Source organism: Microcaecilia unicolor, chromosome 9 (assembly GCF_901765095.1).
Source record: "Microcaecilia unicolor chromosome 9, aMicUni1.1, whole genome shotgun sequence".
In the NCBI taxonomy this organism is placed as follows: Eukaryota; Metazoa; Chordata; class Amphibia; order Gymnophiona; family Siphonopidae; genus Microcaecilia; species Microcaecilia unicolor.
In genome coordinates, this window is record NC_044039.1 from 272999 (window position 1) to 296920 (window position 23922).

Genomic DNA, 23922 nt, shown 5'->3' on the forward strand with positions numbered 1-23922 from the left:
AGCGAGAGGTACAAGTGATTACAAGTCAAAAGCAATGTTGAAGAGGTAGGCTTTCAATCTAGATTTAAAGATGGTCAGATTTAAAGTTCATTCTATTCATAGGGTACAGTTCTGTGGGTGCTGTGGGGTGGTTGAACACCTCCAGTACTCTTTCAGTGCCCTGGCTCAAAAGCTGAGAGGTCCATGCTGCAAAGCTACAAGGGTTGGGAAGACAGGAAGCAAGGCTTCTTTCTTTAGTTACTCTTCCTGTCTTCCTCTGTAGCCTGGCTGGCTACGGAATATTTGACCAATGGGCTTGCAGGGGAGCAGAGAACAGCAGCAGCAGCACAGAACAGACAAGCTTCCTCTCTTTGGTCTTCCAGAGAGGGGGACAACAGGGTCACCAACAGACAGTACTAGGCCTGGGCCAGCACTGCCACAGCCGCCACTAACCATCCCCACTTGGACTGCTACCACCGCCACCACCCCCCGCCCCTTACCTTCCTGTGTCTGCTCTTTCCTTGGTCTGTCATTGTCCTGTTCCTGTGTGCTGGGACCAGGGTTATCATTACCCTGATCCTGACGCACAGGAGCAGGAGTGAGACAGACTGAGGGAGCAGAACCTTCTGGCACCGGGCCCCCCTTGGAGACTGGGCCCAGGGAATCTTGCCCCCCTTCTTGGCAGCCCTGGGTAACAGAAACCTATTTCTGGAGTGGAGGAGTGGCCTAGTGGTTAGGGTGGTGGACTTTGGTCCTGGGAAACTGAGGAACTGAGTTCAATTCCCACTTCAGGCACAGGCAGCTCCTTGTGACTCTGGGCAAGTCACTTAACCCTCCATTGCCCCAGGTACAAATAAGTACCTGTATACAATATGTAAGCCGCATTGAGCCTGCCATGACTGGGAAAGCGCGGGGTACAAATGTAACAACAACAACAACAACAAAAAAGATAGAGAAATACATCTGGTATTGCATAAAGGAGACGGGACGACTTCCCTATGAGGAAAGGCTAAAGCAGCTAGGGCTCTTCAGCTTAGAGAAAAGATGGCGGAGGGGAGATATGATAGAGGTCTATAAAATACTGAGTGGAGTGGAACGGGTAGGCATGAATCTCTTGTTTACTTTTTCCAAAAATACAAGGACTAGGAGGCACATAATGAACCTACTAAGTAGTAAATTTAAAACAAATCAGAGAAAATATTTCTTCACTCAACGAATAACTAAACTCTGGAATTCATTACCAAAGAATATGGTAAAAGCAGTTAGCATATTAGGGTTTAAAAAAGGTTTGGAAAAGTTCCTACTAGAAAGGTCCATGAGCCATTATTAAAATAGACTTGGAAAAAGCGTATTCCTGGGATAAGCAGCTTAAAATCTGTTTATACTCTTTTGGGATCTTGCCAGGTACTTCTGACCCTGATTGGCCATTGTTAGAACCAGGATACTGGGCTTGATGGACCTTCATTTTGACCCAGTATAGCAGTGTATATGTTTTTATCTTCTTAGTATTTTGTAATGATTGTCCCGAGTAATCCCATAATAAATGTGATTAGAGGAATGTAGAGTAAATCATCAAAATAACATCTAATAGAGTGGAGCTGCTGTAGAATGAAGAAACCTGATTTGACTGCATTGGATATTTGGGGTTCAAAAGAAAGATGTGATTAAATGATAATGTCAACATATTTAAAGAAACTATTTTTACAATTGGAATTCCAGAAAGAGTTGGAACTATAGATGGTCAGGTGAATGCTAATACTGGATTGGTCTCCCCTGCTCCCACTGCCAGTTTGCTTTCCTTACACTCCCCCCCCCCCCCCCCAGGTTCAGCAGGCAAATTACACCTATGGGGAAACCTCTGGGTAGCTCTGAATGATGACTCACAGCACCTCAGCCTAAGAACACTAGTCTAAGTAAAATAGGAGAGTTGCCTTTGAATTTAGTTCATCCCTTCACTGTTGTAATTCAAGGCACGTTATGGAGCAGAAAAATCACTTCTGGGTCAAGGCAAAGTTGCTTTTAATAATTTTGAAACTCATCCGCTGTCTGGATAAGTGCTTGAATATCATGCCAATTATAACAACCCAGATTCGTTAGCCTTAGATGTTACCCTATAGTGTCGAAAGATGGGCGCCCTTTTGTTTTCGAAAATAAGCCTGAATATCAACCGGCTCACCTTCTTCACATCTTTATTCAGCAATGGTGAGGCAAGATTTCCCTTGGTTAATTCTATGTTGGCTTGGTCCCATTAATCCATGCCTACCTATATGCTCAGTAATTTCTGTTTTAATAATAGTTTCTTCCATTTTACCCAGTACTGACATCAGACTCACTGGTCTATACTTTCCCGGGCTTTACATTGGGATAGATAAATGCATACATCCCTTCCCTGCCTGGGTGCCTTGCTATAATACTACCTCCTATATGATCAGAATAATGGGCGGGTGGGATTGTACTAGAGTCCGACCAAATTTTGGTTTCAGTTACGGTGCCAAAACCAGGCCAAAATCCTTTTTCTGCCCGGTTTCAGGTGAAATGTTATTTTAATTTTTGGTCATGTTTTGGTTTTGACCAATAATAACCATGTTATCGGGGGAAGTAGACAATTTGTGTTTTGTCCCATTTGTCTCCCTCCCTCCCCCTCCCCTTGAATAGGAGCTGCCTCTCCTCATGGCCTCTTTGAGTGCCTCTCCCCACCCATTGACCCCCTGGGCTTATTTTACAATCTCTGATGGTGCAGGTGTGTAGTTGGGGCAGGAGCGATCCACAACTGAGTTTTCATTTTGGTTTCGGCTGAAAGCTTTCAGACAGATGCCCATAATATTCCTATGAGGGTCAACACAGCGTATGCTAATTTTTAGTGTGGCTAAAAATGCTAGTGGTCCTTTGTAAACAGGGCCCTGTGTTGTTTGACAAGGAATTGCAGCATAGTCAGTGTGGTGCTCAGCACAGTCCAAGGGGGTATTTTGTTGTTGTTTTTTTTTCTTCACATTTTGATACACTGCAGTAAAGAAAAATCAGATCAGAGATGTGACAACCATGTATGTGAGTGGAGGGCCACATTTTAAATCATACCTTTTAGGTAATGCTGGACATTTATCACCTTTTCCCACAGCTTCTTCCCCTCCCCCTTCCCCATACCCTCTCAATGTCTCTAGTTCTGTCTGCAGAGAGTGAAAAGAGAGGGAGGGATTAATCTGTAATTAAAGGAACTTTGTAAGGCTGAGATGCTTCGGAATGTTAGATCAGTAGCTGGAACAGCATGGGGTGTTCCTTAGACAAGCTTGATTGAATCTATACAATGACAGAAAGACGGACTGTGGGGCTGCCTGCTCATTTATCAAATAGCCAGGCCCAACTTTCACAGATCTGCACAAAAGGATTTTACTGTTTACTAAAGTCTTGCATTAAAAATTAAAGCTGCCCAGGCCAGAACATCCACACAGGCCACATTTTTGCATCAGCTTTCCCCAAGAGACTCTCACAAATCACTCCGTAGTCCCTGCCTTCAGAAAGGAACATTATTTATTTATTTATTTCAAGATTTATAGCCCATTATTTCCCAGCTTGTATGCCAATAAATTGTAAAATACCACTTTATACAGAGTTTTTAAAAAGCAGCATTACTTTACATAAGATAAAACTAGTGTTAGATTATTTAGGGTAAAAAAAATGTCATTAATTTATCTAGAGAATTAAAAAAACAGATAAGCTGGAGCTGATGTCTCAAAGCAGAATCAGTGATAGTGTAAAACAATATTAGGTTTCAGTATTTAAAACAGCAGCAGGGAAGGTTGTCTGCAGGAAGGTGTAGGTTTGATATCAATTTGCGCATTGTGACATCAACATAATTATAAAATCTACCGTACCAACATCATCAATTAAAATACTGAAAATATGCCTCACTTAAGATACACATGCAGTATAATCAAACCAAATATTAAACGTGTTCTGGAAGCACACATTTCCAAAATAAATATGTTTTGATCACTTTTGTAAATACATTGTAATTAGTTAAAAGCCTAATTTTACTGGGCGAACTGGAGCAGTTCTTTGCAGCTTGATAGGAAAACAAAGCTGAGAATAATTTCTGTGAATGAATACCTTTGGGCTGAGGAAATGATATAGGGCCCGATATTGAGACAGCGGGAGTTAGACAGAATTGAATGGGTTCCTCTCATTTGTCACACCGAGAATTGTTAGCGTGGCTTTGTACAAGAGGCTCTTAGACCCTAACCGCCCAATATCAGAGCCATTCAAGCTCTGGGCTGAAGTGACCCCAGCTCCTGCCATTGAATATCTGGCAATCAGTGGTCACCTGGACGTTAACCGGATACCCGCTAATATTGAGACCAGTGGCTTGTTAACTTTAGCACATAAAGTTAGTAGTCTCTTTGCCGTCTTAACTTTATGTGGTTACTTAGCCAGTTAGCGGACTGAAAATCATCACTAACCAGCTAAGTAGGTGCTTTGCCCACACTCCGCCCCCAGCCCACCCCTAACCTAACTGTTAAGAGATTGCTGGTTAACAGTGATTTTCAGCTGCACTAACCATTTAAGTTCCGCTGAATATCATTTGCCGGGTGTCTCAGTGGGGTTTAATTCGCCAGGAGTTTCTTGTCCCATTTAAACTCTTTTGAATATCAGGTGGTTTGTTTATAGAATTCCTATGTGCATTTATGCTCATAATGGCAAATTGGTGCTAATCAATGGAAATTAAAGGTCATTAAAGCCAATTAGCATCCACTTAATTAAGTTGGGGCACTATGCTGTAACCTGTGCATGCAGTTTTGCATGATAGTTAGAATTTTTAGCATTAGGCGTTTTGTCTAGAAGAGTCTGTGCATTTGGTCAAGTTAATAGCAACTTCCCCAAGCCCTGAGAAGTGGAGGAGTGGCCTAGTGGTTAGGGTGGTGGACTCTGGTCCTGGGGAACTGAGTTCAATTCCCACTTCAGGCACAGGCAGCTCCTTGTGACTCTGGGCAAGTCACTTAACCCTCCATTGCCCCATGTAAGCCACATTGAGCCTGCCATGAGTGGGAAAGCACGGGGTACAAATGTAACAAAAATAAAAAAGAATCTGGGACATTCAACCTGCTGGTCAACAGAAAAAAAAAAATAGTTACTTACCTGTAAAGAGGCAGCAGGGTAAATCAGACACACAGACCCCTTCCTTCTTTCCCACCATTCTTATTATGCTAAGGGGACTCCAGAGATAACAGTTGTATAAGAAATTCACACAGATGCTAACAAAAGTTTCTTGATTTTTCTGCGCTCTATAGAGCTGGTCCACATGTCCACTGCTGTGTCTGATTTATAATACTGTCTACTGAAAAGTGCATTACAGGTAAGTAACTCTGGATCATTGCTGGTCCAGCTTTGGTTCTGAGGCTTGAATGCAGTGTCCTGTCTTTCAGCTGTCACAAGAATCAGGGCCTGGTGATGGGTCTGAGGTGAAAGAAGAGAAAATACCAACAAAAAAAGTGCTTAATCTTTCTTATAGCTGGTGCTGTGTTTGTTTGTTTTTTAACAGATAATTAGGCAACAGTTCCCACAGTTGACAACACGAAGACTTGGGACCAGAGGCCAATCAAAGTAAGCGGTGTGTAAGGCACGATGAGATTAGTTACCAAAGTCAGCCTGGCCCTTTGAAGTATACATAAAGGAGCACTTGTTTTATGAATTTCAAAAACGAATTGATATCTTTCATTTTTATGTTTCAACAATTTTTATTGATGATTCAACAAAGTAAGTATCCAACAAGCTCCGTATACAGTGAGATGAAATAAACAACACAACCTCAGCAAGAGCTGGCAGTAAACACATCATCAAAATTTTAACATTTTCTCCCCACATTAGCGAACCCCAATGCCCATCCCCCCCCCCCCCCCCCCCCCAGCAAACTTCCAACAGTTTGCATTACATAAGTACATAAGTAGTGCCATACTGGGAAAGACCAAAGGTCCATCTAGCCCAGCATCCTGTCACCGACAGTGGCCAATCCAGGTCAAGGGCACCTGGCACGCTCCCCAAACGTAAAAACATTCCAGACAAGTTATACCTAAAAATGCGGAATTTTTCCAAGTCCATTTAATAGCGGTCTATGGACTTGTCCTTTAGGAATCTATCTAACCCCTTTTTAAACTCCGTCAAGCTAACCGCCCGTACCACGTTGTCCGGCAACGAATTCCAGAGTCTAATTACACGTTGGGTGAAGAAAAATTTTCTCCGATTCGTTTTAAATTTACCACACTGTAGCTTCAACTCATGCCCTCTAGTCCTAGTATTTTTGGATAGCGTGAACAGTCGCTTCACATCCACCCGATCCATTCCACTCATTATTTTATACACTTCTATCATATCTCCCCTCAGCCGTCTCTTCTCCAAGCTGAAAAGCCCTAGCCTTCTCAGCCTCTCTTCATAGGAAAGTCGTCCCATCCCCACTATCATTTTCGTCACCCTTCGCTGTACCTTTTCCAATTCTACTATATCTTTTTTGAGATACGGAGACCAGTACTGAACACAATACTCCAGGTGCGGTCGCACCATGGAGCGATACAACGGCATTATAACATCCGCACACCTGGACTCCATACCCTTCCTAATAACACCCAACATTCTATTCGCTTTCCTAGCCGCAGCAGCACACTGAGCAGAAGGTTTCAGCGTATCATCGACGACGACACCCAGATCCCTTTCTTGATCCGTAACTCCTAACGCGGAACCTTGCAAGATGTAGCTATAATTCGGGTTCCTCTTACCCACATGCAGTTGATTCACATCCTACCAATTCCTGGCATGCAAAAATTACTAGCGAACAGGCAAATTAAACCTTGGCTACAAGGACCAACATCAATTAAAAGGAGTCTGATACCTTTCTTTTAAAAATGTACATTTCAAAGACAGACATATACAACTAAAAAATTCATAGTTGAAAGCACAAATAATCACCATACGCTTACTGGCTAGTAGCAAGAAATGGATGGACAATTGTATAACTGCATTTATTATGGACTCGTAGTGTAAACCCACACTGGTGCAACGGAAGGCAGGTGTCCCACTTCAGCCGGATCAATGACAGGAGTAGGTGGCTCTGACTAAGTGCGGCAAACAATGCTTGAACTTTTGTTGTACTGTATAATTTCGTGCATAAGTAGAAGATGCCCATGTTCTGAACAGGGGTCCATCCCATTTACGCATGACCTTAGAGAATAATGCTTAGGGCACCTGCACGAATACAATAAGTTCAAGCATTGTTTGCTGCACTTAGTCGGAGCCACCTACTCCTGTCATTGACCCGGCTGAAGTGGGACACCTGCCTTCCATTGCACCAGTGTGGGTTTACACTACTAGTCCGTGTAAACCCACAACTACGTAGAATTGCGCTCCCTGTCTGCATGGGGCAGCCACTTTCAGATTCACCTCTTATATCTATAGTGCAGGAGTTTTTAGGTGCGTCTCACCCAAGCGGTAGCCCCTGTTGACGATGCTCCAGCCATATGTCTGTCTGTGCATCCATGTGCATATGACACAAAGACAGAAGCACAGATTTTCACTCCCACACAAACACAAAGATACAAATTTAATGTAATATTCAACTTATATTCTGATACTTTCAACCTTCACTGTTGTACAAAGCAGATCACAATCAGAGTCCATAAATAATAATACTCCACATTCCCAAGTCATTCCCACCTTCCCCTAATTATCTTCCCCATGTTATATCATTTTACACTAGGACTTTGTGAAGGAGCAAGGACTCTTAATGCTGCTCATGTAGACAAAGACCCCCCCCCCCTAATCCTGCAAACTTGCTGAACAATTCGATGCATATCATGCAAAGTTGCAAGTGCAAGTTGTAGAATATTACCAGTTACATACATAACTCAATTGTTAAATTAGATATTAATTGGCTTTAACAACCAGTAATTGGCTACAATTGCTGTTAATTGCTACTAATTGGCTCTAATTAGTCACTGTTCTACAAATTGTGCACACAAAATCCATTGCACACAACTGCAAGGGGGTGTGGCCTGGGAGGGGCATAAGCAGGTCAGGGATCAGCCTAACACTTATGTGCATGAGTTATAGAACAGTATCTGTTGTAAGCAGTTACAGCAGCCACTCACTGAGCCTAAAATGAGGCGCATAATTGCAGACTTACGCTTGTATTCTATAACGGTCATTACGTATATAATTGCTGATATAGAATTTGCTCTTAGCACATGTCATCCCATGCCTAACTTTAGGTGACTTGTAGAGAATTACTATAAGTTCAAGGTTGTCTTTATTTGATTTTCTGCCTAAAGCAAAACCATCAAGGTGGATTACAATTAATAAAATCCATAGGTAGAAAGGAACCCCATGGCAATAAAATAATGAAGGAAAAAGGAGGGGGCAGGGGAAATACAATTCACAGGCTCCTATGGCAGAGGAACCCTCCAAATTACAAACAGGTCATAGACGAAAAGTCAACCAAAATGAATACGTTTTCAGCAAAGTTTTAAATGGGGGGAGGCTATCCTCAGCTCGCAATGTCAAGGGCAAGACGTTCCACAATAAAGGCCCATCAATATTAAACATCATTTTCCGAAAAGTATTCAACGCTGCCTCCTGAATCAGAGACACTGCCAATAGTCACGTTGGCTAGAGCGTAGAGTTCAAGGAGGTATATAAGGTATCGGTGAGGAATACACAAAAAGAAGGGGACCCGAATGCAGGATATTAAAAATCAAAAGCAAAATTTGATAGACAATTCAGGATTCTACAGTGTTCACACCACAACTGAGGTGTCACATGGTCAAATTTGCAATGTTTTGAATGAGCTGCAGTCATTTGATCTCCCTCCGCATAACACCCCTCAATAAGGCATTGCAGTAATCTATGTGAGTCACACCAAAGGCGTGAAGAAGGATGCGGTTATGCTGAGTAATTAAATGCTATACTATATTGCACATTAAACAAAACTGAATCTGAGGGATTACCATTTGTCTGTTTCCCCTGAGGAAATGAGAGTTAATGACTGTTGCGTAAGTTCCTATTGATTTTGCTATTAGTAAATGTTACTGTTTATTAAAAACGACCTGTAGAGTGAGAGTGGATTCTTTTTTGGGGCTGTGTTAAAGCTGAAAAAGGTGGTGACAAAATCCCCTGGCCTACTGGGATGTGCCCAGCTCAAAAACAAACCGTACGTTTTTGTATGCCCTGATCCGGGTTCCTAACCCTAAGAGCTTAGCTGGCATCCAGGACTGTCTGGAGGGGGTCAGGGTTACAAATGTATTTCCCCCCACACTAGATTTACCCCATTTCCACCAATGTTTTAGAGACTGATCTCTAGTACATTTTCACAGCGGCCTAACCACTTTGAATTTCAACTTCAAAACATTCTGAATATATCACATTTCAAAAAAAAAAAAAATAAAGAAACTAGAATGTAAAGCTGACAGTGTTCTTTCTTAAGTTGATATCATCAGATAATACTCTTCTGATTAATGCACCTGCCTCTTTAGGTACCATTACTATGGGATTGCAGTGAAAGAAAGCTCCCAGTATTATGACGTAATGTATTCAAAGAAAGGAGCCACCTGGATCAATGAAACAGGAAAGAAGGAAGTCACCAAGCAGACAGTGGCCTATTCCCCACGATCCAAACTTGGAACACTGCTGCCAGAATTTCCAAATGTCAGAGACCTGAACCTAGCAGCAAGTCTGCCCGAGGAGAAGGTGAGTGGCCCTTACTGTACATTTCTTCAGAAGCAGAGATGCAAGTTGCTGCCTAGAGAACACATTTCCCTGGGGAAAGAGAAAACGAGCTGATAGGTGAGAAGAGGGGTGATTCTGAATTACTAGCAGGAGATGCTGACTGCTAGTGTTTTTAATTTCCATTGCACTATAGAGCAGTACAAATATGTATGAAAGACGTCTCTCCTCCACAGAGGTTGCAATAGCACAGGACAAGCTTGTGATTGATTGATTAATAGCCTGTACTGACCATAGGAGAATTTGAATGTGAACTGCTGGCTGCAAAAATGATACTGAATCGCTTGTTTTATAATTAATTGGTATAAATTAGCAGAGATCTGGTAACACTAAGGAGAAGCAGAGTTGAACCCTGTCCTGTAACTCAGTGTTAAGGGATATCTTTCTTCTGTTTACACTTAATCCACATGTCAAGATTAAGACAGCTGCGTGATCGTGCTTTGTCATTTTCAAAGTGTGTGTTAGAAGGGAGCTATGTTATATCCTTTATCACTGACTGATATTAAGGCCTATTTTAGATAGAATGTAAAAATCAGAACTGATATCTCCAGGCCGGATGTATTGACTTCTGGAAGTATTTTAGAAAAGGGTCTCCAACAGAGAGCAGTTTCTAAGATATATGCAGGAGTGCACAAGTATGAAGCAGCTACGTGTGGCAGGAACATCCATTTTACATGTATGTGGCAGCTACATGTGGTGAGAACATCCGTTTTACATGCAGGAGTGCACATGCATGTGGCAGCTACATGTGGTGAGAACATCCCTTTTACATGGCAGCTATGTGTGGCAGGAACATCCCTTTTACATGCAGGAGTGCACATGTATGTGGCAGCTAGGTGTAGTAGGAACATCTCTTTTACATGTAGGCATGCACATGTATGTGGCAGATACGTGTGGTGGGAACATCCCTTTTTCATGCAGTACACGTGTGGCAGTAACATTTGGATGGAACATCCATTTTACAATTATAATCAGGAAAAAAAATCAGTGTAGGCAACTTACCTATGTAATTGCCCATGGTTACACGTGTATCATGGTATGTCAGAACATATTAGCATGTCAACCAATTTAAGACCTGCATGTGTAAATACTCATAATTATTTCTAATTAGGATGGGGAAATACTTAGTGGAAGATAAAGAAGGGTAGCTCCCTTGAGGCTTCTTTTTCAAAGCCATGCTAGCAATTCCTATGCAGTAAATGGGAGTAAACCCATAGGAATTGAATAGGCTTCCTCTCATTTACCACACAGGAATTGCTAGTGTGGTTTTGTAAAAAAAAAAAAAAAGCCCTTAATCCCTCTTGTAAATGGCTGACTGACTTGAGAATGTTTTATAAACTTCTACATGCGAAGAAGCGTTGTAAATCCAGACATTGATATATTGTGACATACACATGTAAATTTCAGTTCTGCCCAAGCCCCACCCTCTTGCAATCTACATGGCCTGCGGATTTTCACATGTTACTGGCTTTCTGAAACTGAGTTTTACATGGGTATGTGATACATGCATTGGTTACTCTCAAGAATAAAGTATTTAATCTTTTTTTCGTCCTCCTGTTGGTTTTCGAAAGAGCCCTGCTGGCTACACTACTCTTCCTGTGAGTATATGCCTATAAATGCCAGTATTTTGCACATGTAAATTCCAAACAGCGCTTACTAAATAAGGGTTGAGGAGCAGAGAGTTATTTAATATGTGTTATTTTGCTGTTAAGCCTAGTTATTACTACATAAGTAATGCCACACTGGGAAAAGACCAAGGGTCCATCGAGCCCAGCATCCTATCCATGACAGCGGCCAATCCAGGCCAAGGGCCCCTGGCAAGCTTCCCAAACGTACAAACATTCTATACATGTTATTCCTGGAATTGTGGATTTTTCCCAAGTCCATTTATGGACTTGTCCTTTAGGAAACCGTCTAACCCCTTTTTAAACTCTGCTAAGCTAACCGCCTTCACCACATTTTCCGGCAATGAATTCCAGAGTTTAATTACACATTGAGTGAAGAAATATTTTCTCTGATTTGTTTTAAAGTTACTACACTGTAGTTTCATCGCATACCCCTTCTCCTAGTATTTTTGGAAAGCGTGAACAGACGCTTCACATCCACCTGTTCCATTCCACTCATTATTTTATATACCTCTATCATGTCTCCCCTCAGCCGTCTCTTCTCCAAGCTGAAAAGCCCTAGCCTCCTTAGTCTTTCTTCATAGGGAAGTCGTCCCATCCCCGCTATCATTTTAGTCGCCCTTCGCTGCACCTTTTCCAATTCTACTATATCTTTCTTGAGATGCGGCGACCAGTATTGAACACAATACTCAAGGTGCGGTCGCACCATGGAGCAATACAACGGCATTATAACATCCTCACACCTGTTTTCCATACCTTTCCTAATAATACCCAACATTCTATTCGCTTTCCTAGCCGCAGCAGCACACTGAGCAGAAGGTTTCAGTGTATTATCGACAACGACACCCAGATCCCTTTCTTGGTCCATAACTCCTAATGTGGAACCCTGCATGACGTAGCTATAATTTGGGTTCTTTTATCCCACATGCATCACCTTGCACTTGCTCACATTAAACGTCATCTGCCATTTAGCCGCCCAGTCTCTCAGTCTGGTAAGGTCCTTCTGTAATTTTTCACAATCCTGTCGCGAGTTAACGACTTTGAATAACTTTGTGTCATCAGCAAATTTAATTACCTCGCTAGTTACTCCCATCTCTAAATCATTTATAAATATGTTAAAAAGCAGCGGTCCTAGCACAGACCCCTGAGGAACCCCACTAACTACCCTTCTCCATTGCATAAAAAAGGAACTGAGCTAAAATAAGCTGAGTTAGTGGTCAAATAACACCTCTTAATGGTAGCCTATGCTAATAACGTCCCCCCTTAGTGCTAACCAGAGCTGATACTGTGATGTCATAATGCCTCATTCCACCAATAAGAGCCAACCTCATCAGTGATGTCACAATGTCTTGATTGTCCTATGCTAGACTCACTTTTATTACATATAGCGGTGGTTTCGATTTCTAGGGACATTTCTTTTCCTTAATTAAGGGAGGAAGTTATCAATGTGGACTATTGTTGTTATGTGTTATTTTATTAGTAATTAGGTCTCTTTGCATAAAATGGGACCTGAGCTAAAATAGGCTGAGTTAGTGGTAAAATAACACATCATAATGATAGCCCACATTAATAACTACCCCTCAGTGTCCCAGCAGCAAACAGTCACTGAAATGGTAACTTCCTCTTTAGTCCAGTTATAAATATATGTTCTGCATACAAAATACAATAAGAACTTAATGTTAATTTAAAAACATATATTACATGTCTTCATACATCACAATGGTCAAAGCAGATTACAGATTCTCATAAATCAAAATCAAACTGAATAACACATACAACAATCATTAAATAACATAAGAAAAGCCATTCTGAGTCAGACTAAGGTCAGGTAAAACCACGAGCCCAGGCAACCTAGGGCTATGGACAATGCAGTCATAAAAAGAGCAAAATCTTCTCACGGGCATCAAATGTTGTCAGATCAAGACTTCCAGGTACTCCAACGAAGAAACCCAGTAACAGGACAATACGCAGAAGATTGTTCAATGCCAGACTTTGGTTGTATGAGCCAGCTTGAAAGCTGAAGTTGTCTGCCAAGAATATTAGATTGTCTCACTTTCTGCCTCAAATACAAGCAATGAACAGCTGAACAATGGGAGTGTGTTATGTTCTGTAGCCTTTTAAGACATGGAGCAGACCATCAAACCAGAGAGAGACAGGTATGTTAAAAAGCCACAGTGCAGCGAGCATCAAAGGTCATGGTTTGGGGTACAATCTTAGGGGCTGGTCAAGAAAGTTAATGGATTATGCGTAAGAATGCAACAATCAATGGAACTGTTTAATTGAATGAACTGAGAGAAAAACTTCCAAATTTCATGCACATTCACATTATCCATTTTCAACAGGATGGTGCACCATGCTATGGAACAAAAGCTGTGAGGACATGGCTGGCTCAGGAACAAATACAGCTATTGGAGCCCTGGCCAGGAAAGAGCCCTGATATGAACATTACTGAAAATGTATTGGACAATGATGAAACAGAAGGTGTCAATGCACAATTCAGTGTCTGAAGCACAACTGACAGAATGGAGCAAAGCTGAGTGGACCCAGAATATAATACCAGAGTTCTGCAGAAAACCAGCAACATCAATTCCCAAATACACAGACAGGAATCAAGAACAGCGGCTACCACTGCAAATAGTGACATCAGCAGAAAACCTTCTGTATACAGTGTACACTGTGTGTTGTTCACCTGTCTTGAATAAGTGTTATACAAATGAAAAAAGCGGTGGGTGCAAACTGTTGGTCATGACTATATGTTGTAACGATGACCGACATCTTTCCATGGGAGGAAGAAGGATTCAGGCAGTATATTGCCAGCCATTTAAACTAGTCAACGTAGCAAGTCAAAATGCAAGAGTCTGTGAAAAGCATGATGACTGAGGTGAAAATAACCAAGGAAAGCAAAAGAGCTGGAAAGCAATGGATACAAATGCTCACAGTCATAGCAAGAAAACAGATCTGCAAGGCTGGAGCAGGACTCAGATTCAATAGGGGCCATAGGGCCATGGTCATATTGAGTATAAGCAGACCCAGATAGATGGCTGAAAAGGAAGAGGAGCAGCTCTTTCTGTGGAGAACGATATCATGACCCCTGTTCTGAAATGGCAGATCTACATGGGGGCCTCTCCAGACACTTAAATGCTGCCGTTTACACATGATAATTCCTTAGTGGTTAAGGTAAAGTTTTCCATTTATAACTGTGTTAACGCAGATGTGCATGTTACACACAGCAATACTTTTAAACGAGTTGCTTTGCCTAAAATTTGAATTTCAGCAGCACATTAACTATTTACTCATTTAATCTGTATGTTGTTATACATTAATGCCTTTTAAAATTTGTATTCAGCAGTAAAGCAGGTGCTGATGCAGACTGAATGCATTACTGTTGATAGCAACTTAATTAAATGATCAAATGACGGGTTTAAAACAAACAGAAAAAAGCACTTGTGAACACAACAGCAAGATGTGGCTAACTCATTACCACGAGACACTGTACAGGGAAAAGCATTAACGCTTTCAAAATGGGATTCAATGAGTTTATGAAAGATCAGTCACAGAGAATTTAGAATACCTGTCGGGGTGTTACCCTGGCTTTATTGCAAATAGTCACCTCTACATGTGCGTTCTAGAGGCTTCTTACCTGCAAGTGTCACAGCCATAACGCTGAGTTAGATGGTCCTCTGTTCTGACTTAATATGGCAATTCTGATGTTTTAGCTTTGATGTCATCAGCTACGTAACTGTTGCTTTTAGCTACAATTTATGTTCAAAAGGCTTTAACCAGGCAGGAGAGGCACCTGCCTGATTAAACCATACTGAGTGGACCAGAAGGGGATACCCAGCAATGCCACTGAATGCTTCCCAAGGCCATTGTGGCACGGTGCCATGGGATCCATGGTTTAGGTTTATTTATATATAACTCGCTTATAACTAAACTATGTACAGAATTACAAACATAAAACTTTAAAACACAAATTTAAAAAAGATTCAATGAAAATCCTAAAACCAATATTCAAACAAAAATAAAGCAACCAATTTTATCAAATATAACATAATTTCAATCAGCTCTGTTCTAACTACATAATGTTTCAATGTTCTCCATCATCCATTCTTTAATTTATACTACAGGCATAAGCTTTAGCAAACAAGTGTCTTTTCAAGAGCCTCTTAAGTTCGTTTGTGTCTAATGAGCATCTACTGCATAATGCACTTTTCTTAAAGGCAGAATATGCAAATGAGCAGATGCTTCACACTTCAGTGATCAATTTGGAACATGGATTTTTAACACACATTTCAAATAATATGCTGATTATTTTTTTTTATTGCTTTATGTATTAAAAGCAGTATTTTAAACAAAATTCTCTCCTTCACTAGCAGCCAGTGTAAGTCATACAGTCTAGGCTCCATATGTTGAAAACGTGAGCATCCTGAAATCAGATGAGCTGCAGAATTTTCATGCATTTTAGTAGCAGGCAAACCTAAAAATAGTGAATTACAATAATTGATCCCGCTCTAAACCAAACTGTGCACAACCAACTGGTAGGTGAGACTTCAATTTACCTAACATTCTTTATAACATGACAAATTTGCGATTTATAAGTCAATTTAGAATTCAGGAAAACACCTGAACTGTTAACCTGACTTGATATATGTATCTCTTGATCATTCAAAAATATAAAAGCTGGTACAATTTCATTACACATTTCTCCAGTCATCATTAACTCTGTTTTGTTTCCTGTTAAGCACTAATTTATTTGTCCATAACCCATCTGCAGCGTCATTAAAAACTGACTTTAGTCTATGAATCGCAAGATCAGTTCTAGTGTCAAATCCCCAAATCCAAAAAAGACGTACGTCTACTCAGTAGTGAACTTTCATGTTCCTTAATCTCTGGCATAAAGAGCTTAAATGCACATTGAACAATGCAGCTGATAGGGCTGAACCATGCGGCACCCCAGGTTGTAATTTCTTCAGCTGTGATTTCCTTCCTCCAATACAAAGTTCTTGTTGACTATCACTCAGAAAAAATGTAAACCACTTTAATACAGTGCCAGAAATTCCACAGGTCTGTAGGTCTACTTAAAAGGATCAGATGGTTCACTGTGTTAAGAGCTACAACAAAACACTGTACTAATGATCTAAACCTTGTCCATTAAATCAACTGTAGATAGTAATACAGACTCAGTACTATCTCTCATTTGATTCCAAACTGGAAAGGGTGTAATGCATTAACTTTCTCTAAAAGAATAAGTCGTGTGTTTTAAAACTGCCTTCTCAATTCATGTGGATATCAGAGGTAGGTAAGAAATTGGTCTAAAATTGCTTGGAATATCATAATCTAAATTATGATTTTGTTAATATTAGCCGGTGTTTAGGATTGATGGCAGTTTTCCTTGCTTGAAAGAATGACATAAGGGCTGGTACTAATTTAAAACCTGTTGCCTGTACGACCAGTAATTTTGTTAGAAATAGCGGCCTTAAGGTTCTCAGAATAGATTTAACTTCCTGTTCAGTAATGCTATCAAAATCACACCAGCTTTCCTCCTCCAATAACAAACACTCATTGTCAGGTATACAGTTACCAAAACCAGCTAACAATTTTGTGATTTTATCCTCAGAATAATTCCCAAATGTTTCAGGATTGATAGAAATATTTACTGCAGGAGACTGCTTACTCTAAGTTAATGATTTTACAATAGTTTTCTGATAATATTGATCTCTTGCCTGATTTACTGTGCATTTACATTCTTCTACTTTTCAACAAAAATGACTCCTTCAATTCTATCTCCTTCATCGTTCTCTATTTTCTTTCAAGTTGCCTCAATTCCCTACGTAATTGCTTTAATCCTTCTGAATATCAAAATTTAATATTGTTCTTAGATCTAAATATAACTTCTTTGATTCATTAATTATTCCACTGTTCTACCAACAAATCCACTTCTTTATTTTCTTAGTCATCCCCCAATTGCTCACACAAGTTTTCAGCCAACAACCTATGTATTTAAACATTGTTGATTAACAAGTTCATTTCCATTACTTAGCAGAATAATATGTATATACCATTGACTTGCATTCCCTACCAAATGTTTAGAATGATGACTCTTACCAGCAAGGTCTTCATAGTGACCACATCCATGAGTAATCATAATTAAATTCATGTTCACTAAATCACAATCTTGTAAAACACCCTTCATATATACCTCAAGTCCACCCAAAAGACCACCCTAGAAGCTCCTTAGTCAACTCTGTTTTGTTGCTGTACAAAAGTTGGTTTTAGCCTACAACTGTATAATGTGGGCCCAATATTCAAAAGTATTTAACCAGGCAGGAAAGGCACCTGTCCATTTAAACCATACTGTGTGGACCAGGAGGGGATGTTGAGTGGCACTTAACCCAGCAGTGCCACTGAACACCTCCTATGACCACTGTGGCACTGTCGAGTTAGTGCTAGGGTGGTCCATTGGCCCTTAGCGGGAAAGTTATCAACACTGGCTACTGTTAAGATGAGATATTTTCAGAAGAATCCGCAGCCAAGCTTAGAACTTGAACTCCCCACGGGAAAACACAAGTGTAAGTGAGAGTGGGATGTTTGACCACGGAAATTCAAATCCTGGAGACAAGAATCTTAAAAAGCTTGTTTATTGATGAAAAGACTCGACACAACTGTTGTGTTTCGGCCGTCAGGCCTGCATCAGGAGTCTTGCTCAATAACGTGTCATTTATTGAGTCTCAGAGGCTCTTCCTGGCCTCTGAGACTCCTGATGCAGGCCTGACGGCCGAAACACAACAGTTGTGTCGAGTCTTTTCATCAATAAACAAGCTTTTTAAGATTCTTGTCTCCAGGATTTGAATTTCCGTGGTCAAACATCCCACTCTCACTTACACAAAGATAATATTTTTTACCTCAACTCATATTATTTTAGCAAAGAATCCCATTTTATGCAATGAGACCTAGTTACTAATAACCTGGGTTAACAGTAAAATAACCCACCTTAACTGTAGCCCATGGTAATAAATTCCTCCCTTAACCGATTAGCAGCAATATGTTGTCCACTAATCGGTTAAGTAAGTGGATTAAGTTACGACACCACAAAGGCTGTCTAACTTTATCCACCAAGTTACCTGGGCACTGGTCTGAATATTGGCCTGCACCTGGTAACTTCCAGACTTTGGCGCTAACGTGGATGTTCAGTGCCGATGCCATGGCTGTTAGCGGCTTAACAATCACTGAGCACTGCGGGTTTGAATATCAGCTGGTATGGATTGCAAAAGAGGCTGTTGTAAAGGTAGAATCTGCTCTATGTGGATAATTCTATAAGGCTTATTTTACACAATCAAATCACCACTTATAAATCTGTCCATTACTAAACACATAAAAATACATGTTACCCTAATGTCACATGGTTTATGCATGCATGTTCCTGGGGGTCAGCTTAGTGTAACTGTAACTCTGTGCAGGATTTTCTGGTACAAAACTGCTCATGTTTAAACCAAACGTAAAGCATATGTGCCTTTCTAACCTAAACACCTGGTTACAAAATTGCACTTATATTCTTCTCATCTACTTTACAGGTTTCCACCTTTATCATGATGTACCGAACTCACTGCCAGAGGATACTAGATACTGTCATAAGAGCCAATTTTGATGAGGTACAGTAAGTCTATCTCCTGCAGAGCTGGCACTAGGGGACTGCAAAGAGGGACCTCCAGGACCCCATGCCATAAGGGACCCTACTGTTAGGCTTTGGGGCTCCCCTCCAAATTTCTGCCCCAGGCACCAGCCTTGATGTTCTGTAAATATCCTTATTTGAATTGTGTAACAATCATCCAGGACTGAGAGACCATTAAGAAAATATTGGTAAGTAGAACTCTGTTCATAGATGATCGAAGCCTAGACCCTTTCACAATGAAGATATTGACGGCATCAACATTTATTTAGTTATTTTATTTAACATTCTTATATACCTCAATTTAACACAGTGTATAATACAAAATAATAAAATAAAATTTACAGTATAATACATAAAAATACAAGCAAAAATTTTAAACCAATTAGTCACTTAGCCTTTTAAAAATAAATCAACACATTAACTTTTAAAAATGTCAAGTATACCAAAAATGTTCAAAAGCAACAGAGGAAAAATTTCTTTCAAAATTACAGATACCTTTTCAACCCATAAGCCACTGGGGCACAACAGGGTTACTATGATCATTTAGCAAGCTTTGGGCCTAAAATTTCAGATTTCAGATAAAGGTGTTATAACCCATAGCTCTGCAGTTGTAAGATCGTAACGCCTGCTAAGGAACACACATAGACATTTTCTTTTGACGGTACACACAAGCCTGACCCAACCAAAGCCTACACATCAGTGCCAGTAACTTAAATTGAATATGGTGGGAGGCGGGGCTGGTGGTTGGGAGGCGGGGCTAGTTCTGGGCAAGACTTCTACGGTCTGTGTCCTGAAAAGGACAGGTACAAATCAAGGTAAGGTATACACAAGAAGTAGCAAATATGAGTTTATCTTGTTGGGCAGACTGGATGGACCGTGCAGGTCTTTTTCTGCCGCCATCTACTATGTTACTGTGAAATTTTGTTGGCAAGCAATGAAGATACTTCAGCAATGCAATCACAAGATCCCATTTTTCAGCTCCCCAATAATTCTGGCATCAGTGTTTTGTACCAACTACAATCTAGATAATTTTTGTGGGAGTCCAAGTAATTCTTGGTACTAATTAGGTTTCTGCCAGGTACTTGTGACCTGGATTGGCAACTACTGGAAACAGGATACTGGGCTAGATGGACCATTGGTCTGACCCAGTATGACTGGTCTCATGTTATGTTCTTGTCCCATTGGAATAGTCTGGTTGGGGTAATATCCAAGTGTGGGAATTATAGTTTCAAAGTTATTCCATGTGCTAAAAGGCTTCAGATTATTAATAGGTCAACTTTCGGCTGACACAGCCACTAAAAGACATTTCAGCACTAGCACTGGTGTACGTTCAGTGCCACTACCCACACACGAATCAGTGCTGAGTATACATATTTACCTATGACTGCCCTGGACTATCCATGAGATTGTGGAAGAGGTGGAGGCATTGCAGTCATTTTCTCCGAGTGTCGCCTTCCCAACAGAGACTACTTTTGGTCTAGGTGGAATACAATGGGTGTCTCTATCGTTAGCATATGCTAATTTATAGCGCGTGCTAAAAAGCGTGTGCACCTACAACGCGGCTTAGTAAACAGGGCCCCAAAGAATGAAAGAATTTCCATGAGGTAAATGATTAGAATCTGGAGCTTTTTCAGTGCGATTATATACCTCAATATACTTGGTATAAAACATACAACATTGTATGATCTCCTTGATTGGGTGTAATCTTTTTGGCTTTGTTATTTATGAAAGAATGCATACACATGTGAATTATCTAGATATGTGGCATCGGTCTGTGTTGATGAAGCTGTAGAAGTGTTTTTATAGTCATCTGTCTGTCTTTGCAGGTACAGAGCTTTCTTCTGCATTTCTGGCAGGGAATGCCTTCTCACATGCTGCCTGTACTGGGCTCTTCCACTGTGGTTCATATCGTTGGGGTTTGTGACTCAATACTTTATAAAGCTATTTCTGGAGTTTTAATGCCCACCGTATTGCAGGCATTACCAGACAGGTGAGAACCTACTCGAATACCTATAACAATGGATGTATTTCATATTTATATGTTGTATCTCCGAGTCACAGCCATTTAGACAGAGCAATACCAGGTACTGAGTCAGAGATTTTGCTTACAGTGCCAGAGGCTTAGATAGAGTACAGCTGGGTTTAGCAGTGACCATAGACTTTGAAGAGGGCTTGAGGGGCGTATCATGCACAGATCATTGGCTCAACGAATGGGTCAAATGTAAATCTAACAATCCCACGTTTACTGCTGGTGACCTTTTCTCTTTTTCTGAACTATTTCATTCCATACTAATTAGGATTCTCTCAACATACTATTCTTCAATTTTAGGCCAGGAATTGATATTGCAATTCAATGTTTTGAAAAGACTGTTCAGAGGAGTCATCTGGCATTGTATGGACATTGTGGGGGTAATTTCATAGTCATTTTCTTACATAAATGGCCTTTCAAACAATTCTAAATGTCTGTGCATGCAACACAGATGAAATTTCTGCCACTTACACTAGACTTTAAACATAGGCAGCTATCCTGCTTATAATCGAACGAGAATAACGCCCAAGTTCCGACCTAAATCGGGAGATGGGCGTTTATCTCACAAAAACGAATAACGCGGTATAATCAAAAGCCGAATTTGGGTCGCTTTCAACTGCACTCCGTCGCGGATGCGGACAAAGTGGACGGGGGCGTGTCGAAGGCGTGTCGAAGGAGGAACTGGGGCGTGGTTATCGGGCGAACAGAGATGGGCGCCCTTCGCCGATAATGGAACAGTTTTGAGCTAGAATTTAGAACACTTTTCCTGGACCCTGTTTTTTTACGAATAAGGCCCCCAAAAGTGCCCTAAATTACCAGATGACCCCCAGAGGGAGTCGGGGATGACCTCCCCTGACTCCCCCAGTGGTCACTAACCCCCTCCCACCACAACAAATGATGTTTCACAACTTTTTACTTTCACCCTCAAATGTCATACCCTCCTCCCAAGCAGCAGTATGCAGGTCCCTGGAGCAGTTGTTAGGGGGTGCAGTGGACGTCAGGCAGGTGGACCCAGGCCCATCCCCCCCCCTACCTGTTACAATTGTGCTGCTTAATGCTATTAGTCGTCCAACCCTCCCCAAACCCACTGTACCCACATGTAGGTGCCCCCCTTCACCTCTTAGGGCTATAGTAATGATGTAGACTTGTGGGCAGTGGGTTTTGAGGGGGATTTGGGGGGCTCAACACCCAAGGGAAGGGTGCTATGCACCTGGGAGCTCTTTTACCTTTTATTTGTTTTTTGTAAAAGTGCCCCCTAGGGTGCCCGGTTGGTGTCCTGCCATGTGAGGGGGACCAGTGCACTATGAATCCTGGCCCCTCCCACGAACAAATGCCTTGGATTTATTCGTTTTTGAGCTGGGCGATTTCATTTTCCATTATCGCTGAAAAGCAAAATCGCCCAGCTCACACCTTGACGAATAAAACATGGGCGTCTTTTTCTTTTAAAAAATACGATCCGCCCCGCCCCTTCACGGACCCGTTCTCGGAGATTAACGCCCATGGAGATAGGCGTTTCTGTTCCATTATGCCCCTCTATGTGTCTTTATAAAATACACCCAAACTGGTGCCTAGTTGCCCGAATAAGCTGTGTTTCAGCGCTCACTGCGCCAGCCTCAGGAGTCTAAAAACAATATTCATCAAAAAGTATGAACTTACAGAATTAAAACCTAAAAATATAAATATATGACTCAAAAAGACTATAAAATTCATGAAACTAAAATATGTAATGTATCAAAACAATATAAAGTACGTGGTATTAAGTAAATTTAATTTTTAAACACTGAGAACACTGAAATGGCGCATAAAACCAGAGTGTACTGCTATGCAAATCTAATGTGTTGTTAAAAAGGAACAAATAAAATTACTTCTGGCTAAGAGAAAAAAAACAGATAACAATATGCAAGGAGTATGTCTTCTTGAGTAAGGACTGCAAAAATACATTTTCTTTGTTATCACCAAAACACTTTGAATATGTTAATACAATGTAGCTGAATGAATGGATTGAAAACAGGAAAAAAAACACAAGAATTCAAATTTGCAACAAATGTAACAAGAATATTATTGATTGTGCAAAATGGGTTCCAAAATAAAACCAGATTCAAAGGAAATGGAGTATATGGCATGAATAGAAAAAACTCAGGCAAAAATATGTTGTTGCTAATGATTTACAAGATAAGAAAGTGCAAATATATACAGGACTGAAATAAAAAAAAAACTTGGGAACTGTGACGTTGTAAATAAATTCAAACGTGTCTATAGTTTGAGGATAAAACTTGGGAAACAGGACAGAAAAAAGGTCAAGAGGAGGGTTCTAAAGGAAAATAGATTCCTGGATTTAAACAGTTGAAGAAACACTGTGTATGTGAGAGGAAAGGTCAATCTGTGAACAAAAAAAACAGTACGTGAGAATGAAGAGGGATTGTTGAAACCTTTGTGTGGATACTGTGATGGAATAAAAAGTGAATTGAGAGAAGAATAAATCACATGCCAAGATGAATGAAATCTATTAAAGTTGCAACCGCGGTTAAACCCTTAGAGAAGATCGCGGTAAAACATTGCAAAGGAAAAGAGGGTGAAGAAAAGAAAAGCCTTATAGAGTAGGAGAAGACCATGATCCGAATTAATGAACAAAAGAGCTGTATATATGATCTGCAAAAGCTCAAGAAATGGTTGCTCTACAAACACGCATAGCTAAAATAAAGGTGCAGGAATCAGCCTAAAATTAGTGACAGAAAAAGTAAGTGACAATCTTGCAAGGACAAATGTGGACAGACCGTGCAATACAGAATGCGTTAACAATGCCATAACAAAACGAGTGATGTTACAAAAAGAAAAAGTAAGACACCGCTCCCTATTTGTAA

The 23922-nt window shown here is 40.7% G+C and overlaps 1 protein-coding gene across 1 annotated transcript in view; it reads left to right on the top strand.

Moving 5' to 3' along the window:
* The window catches only part of RFX4 (regulatory factor X4), a 94100-nt gene that overhangs the window by 26955 nt on the left and 43223 nt on the right, over window positions 1–23922 (top strand). The window contains exons 6-9 of the mRNA XM_030214809.1: window positions 5513–5574; window positions 9489–9702; window positions 18935–19012; window positions 20859–21022. Coding sequence (XP_030070669.1) covers window positions 5513–5574; window positions 9489–9702; window positions 18935–19012; window positions 20859–21022 — 518 coding nt within the window. The remainder of the gene's footprint in view (window positions 1–5512; window positions 5575–9488; window positions 9703–18934; window positions 19013–20858; window positions 21023–23922) is intronic.